The 3664-nt window shown below is 58.1% G+C and overlaps 3 protein-coding genes across 3 annotated transcripts; 2 read left to right on the top strand and 1 right to left on the bottom strand.

Moving 5' to 3' along the window:
• Positions 1–154: 154 nt before the first annotated feature.
• Positions 155–682, top strand: SPRG_21955 (hypothetical protein; the record flags this gene model as incomplete). Its single annotated transcript, XM_012357095.1, has 1 exon — positions 155–682. One exon carries the CDS (start codon positions 155–157, stop codon positions 680–682), a length of 528 nt encoding a protein of 175 aa, XP_012212485.1.
• Positions 683–701: 19 nt separating this feature from the next.
• On the bottom strand, positions 702–1972 carry SPRG_17707 (hypothetical protein; the record flags this gene model as incomplete). Its single annotated transcript, XM_012357094.1, has 3 exons — positions 702–1061; positions 1115–1749; positions 1800–1972. 3 exons carry the CDS (start codon positions 1970–1972, stop codon positions 733–735), a joined length of 1137 nt encoding a protein of 378 aa, XP_012212484.1. The 3' UTR covers positions 702–732.
• Positions 1973–2287: 315 nt separating this feature from the next.
• Positions 2288–2795, top strand: SPRG_17705 (hypothetical protein; the record flags this gene model as incomplete). Its single annotated transcript, XM_012357093.1, has 2 exons — positions 2288–2562; positions 2615–2795. The coding sequence occupies 2 exons, from the start codon at positions 2288–2290 to the stop codon at positions 2793–2795; spliced, it is 456 nt and encodes a 151-aa protein (XP_012212483.1).
• Between the last annotated feature and the right edge of the window lie 869 nt (positions 2796–3664).

The raw sequence follows: 3664 nt of genomic DNA, 5'->3' as shown, positions 1-3664 counted from the left end.
GATCCTGACGGCGTGCATTAGCCCCATTAGCGTCAAGCACACGTCCATCTTTGACGAAAAGAAAGCGCCCGACTCGCTAGCGTTCCACCGCAAGGTCGCGCCGCCCGACTCGATCGCGGTGCACCGCAAGCACCAAGCACCGCCGCCCGACTCGATGGCCAAGTACCGGTACACGCCGCCGCCGTCCGAGACGCACCGTCCGCCCGACTCGCTCGCGGGACGCCGACAAGCGGCTACCATGGCCAACTACGCTTCGTCCCGGCGGAATTGGCTCTGTGACAACCAATCGACGACGTCGTCGCAGGCTTGTATGAGCGTCAAAGCCCACAGCTTTACACCGATGAGCGCCTACGTCGACGACAACGACCAGCGCGTACCGAAAGCATATCCCATGCACATGGCGCCTAATTCGACCGACGACATTCGTCTGCACCAGTACCGGTCCAAGCACGTGCGCCTCGACCAGACGCACTCAGCTTCCGACATCCAGCAACGCTATGCGCTGCTTCGCCGCACGGCAACGTTGGAAGAGAAGCTCTCGACGGCCATGAGCCGCATTCCGCGCGACCTCCGTGGCGCGCCCAAGAAGGCACACCCGACGTCGATGAAGCGCGTCCAGTTCCGCGACGAGTACGTCGATGCGCCGCCAACGCGAGGGCGGGTGCGCCGGAGCAGCTGCTAAGACACCACGAACGCAGTTTTGGATATTCATGTTGGTGTATTGCAACTGCCTTACGCAGCCAGTGCGACCAAGGTGTCGATGATGACAGCCGCCGAGGCAGCGCGGCGAAGGTGCGGCACGTTGACGGCATCAACCTTGGATGCGTCGCCGCCCCGGGTGCCAGCGGTAGTTACGGCCGTCTTGAATGTCTCGTCCAGGCGCAACAACGTCACGTGCGCGTGCGCGGGGTCCTCAAGCCACTCGACTGCGCTCGCTTCGTTCGGCCAGACCACGAGCATAACGCTCTTGGTTGGTGTCCAGCCCGCCTGCATGCGCGCACGCAAGGTGCCCGCAACCGTTGCGACCAGCTCGGCATGCGACGCGCCATCGAAATACGCGCCTATGCACAATGGCGGTTCTGACTCATATGCAGGTGAGATGGTAGGAGTGTACCGAGCGCAACGGCCGCGCTTCCGATCTTGGGCGACGACAGGTGGCCGGTGAGGGTGGGCGCCGTTTCGACTTGGACGTCGCAAGTCCGGTGCAAGTGCAATGTGCCGTCGTGGTGCGAGGACCGGAGCGACACGAGCGCGGCCGTATCGACAAGACTGATATACGCAGGCACACGGTGGCGGGCACGGGTAGCTCCGAGACTCAAGCGCGGCGCGCCCTTGACAAACGGAGCTCCAGGCGTGATGTCCAAGGCCGCAGCGATCGCGGGGCAAATATCAAAGGAAGAGGTTTCCGCCGGTGTGTGGAAGATGACGCCAGTGTAGCCGAGGTCATAGGCGCGTGCGACAATGGCGCAGTTGGCGTGGACGTCGGCGACCAAATGCGCAACAGCGACTGCAGGTTGCGTGATGTGTGGAAGCTCAGGCCCGTCCACAAACACCATCGCCACGTCAAGATCGACTGATGCCAAGCACGTCGGAGGAACGAGAGGCGCTAATGCGACGTCCAGCCCCGAGTGCGATTTCCAGATGGCGTTGTCGTCGATGGTCGCGGGTGACAGATAAAAGTACGAGGACGAAGCCATGGTCCAGCCGTTGACGTGAAAGGCACGTTCTACATCATGGTGCGAGGAGCTCCTACACAGTGCGCTTTGTGAGCTTGTCATGCATGCATGCTATGGCTGTACGGCAGGCGAGTCGACGCTACTAGGTCGGGCAGGCGCAGCGGGACGCTCGACGTCTCGAGCACCCCGACGCCCCAGAGAAAGAAGACGAGAAGCAAGGCCTTGGCGGCTGTAGCTGTGAGCGCCGGGCGGGCGAGCGCGCTGTCGGCCCCCGCGCGGAACGTCCCGTAGAGCATGCTGCAAGCCGCGATTCCAAAGCGAAGATGATGCGAGATCCGACAAGAGACCCCGTCGGCGCACATGCCATTGGTCAAAATAAAAGATATGTAACCAATGCGAAAGCATACATGAACAAAATCCATCTGTATTTGCGCGAATCAGCTATCATGTTACCATCCTTCGACATTTTAATACCTCAAACATACAAAATATGGGTTAACAAAAAACGTACAATATATATCGCAGGGCGGTTTGTATATTTTAATTGTATTGCGATTGCATTCTTCAATTCCCGATCCAACGCGCAGAGCTCCACGACGACCCAGCCCGCCATGGCCTTCCACGAAGCTGCCTTGAGCAACGCGATGCTCAACCTGCGCACGCGCGTCTGCATGATGCTCGGAGCGATAGCCATCACAGCGACTCTCTGGTTGCTACCCCGCTCCCTCGTCGAGGCAGGGTCTGCGCTGCTGCTCTTGGCCCTATGTCTCTCTGTGGCTTTCAGCGGGATCCCGACGAGCCATAGCACACTTGATTCCGATTTCAGAGACCTCCAACCCGGTGATTTCGTCTTCCTCGCGGACGTGGCCATCGCCCTGTCTTCCATGTTCGTCCCTCTCCACGCCAAATTGGTCCTGCGTGACGCGGTGATGATCTAGCACGACAGTGCTCCTGTTCTACGTGCTGTTTTTGCACCTTCCAGCAATTGCTTGGCTGGCGCGTACTTTGACGCAGCGCGAGGTCGCTGCACCAGCGCAACTTGCATTGTCGGACGACGACACGGCCATGTCGAACGACAAGGAGACGACCGACAACGACGAAGAACACGATGTCATCTAACCCTTTAGCGCTACGCGTTCATCTCGTCTCGGCTCTCCCATCGTCGATGCGCAACATCTATACAACGCCACACGCCTACGAGGCGCACAACCACAACGTACATGGGAACAAGACGGGAATTTCGGACACGCGGTGCAGCGACCAGCTCGCAACGCACAATTCCGAGTGCTGTCATTGTACAGAACGCTAGGCACCAGCATAAAGTCAGCGACGCCAGGCCGATCAAGCACTAACCACTACGCCGTCACGTCGCCGTTCAAAGTATAATGCACATCGCGCTTCTCGATTGTGTGCAATTGCCTTCTACGTATACACGTACCCGTATTGAAAAACAGACTTCCAAGCTTCGAGAAACAGACCTGAAGTGGGCACATCCGAGACATATAGTTTCGAATTGTGTCAATATTGTGTTGGATTTGTATGATATGATTGGCTATCCCACTGGACACGATCGGTTTGACTTGTGGTGTGTATGCACACGCCTCGCTCGAATTCCCGTAAGAAGTACTGTCGCCACCACAGCCATGCCACGTCACGACCATGCTGGCTCCTTGCATCAAGCACCAGCTAAACGCTTGACGACGAAATTCCTCAGAGATGCAACCCAGTCTTGCTCCAATGCGCTTGAAGCTTACGAACGCATGCCATGAATAGAGAGAGTCGACTTGTATACCTGGCACAGTGGCTATCTACGCAGGCGACATGTTGTACCAGGCTATGGAAGCAACGTCATTGCGGTAGCTGCTAGATGACTCGACTGTCTTCATGCTCTTGGCGTATCGCGTCAAGCGACACCACCGATGTGGCCTTCTTGGCGTACAAAAGCAGTCGAGGCGGTACTGGCCCGCGCACGCCTTTTCGTGTCGAGG

This window comes from Saprolegnia parasitica (genome assembly GCF_000151545.1).
Source record: "Saprolegnia parasitica CBS 223.65 unplaced genomic scaffold supercont2.728, whole genome shotgun sequence".
Lineage (NCBI taxonomy): Eukaryota > Oomycota > Saprolegniomycetes > Saprolegniales > Saprolegniaceae > Saprolegnia > Saprolegnia parasitica.
Note: the sequence above shows the minus strand (reverse complement) of the source record. Positions and strands in the feature narration are given on the sequence as shown.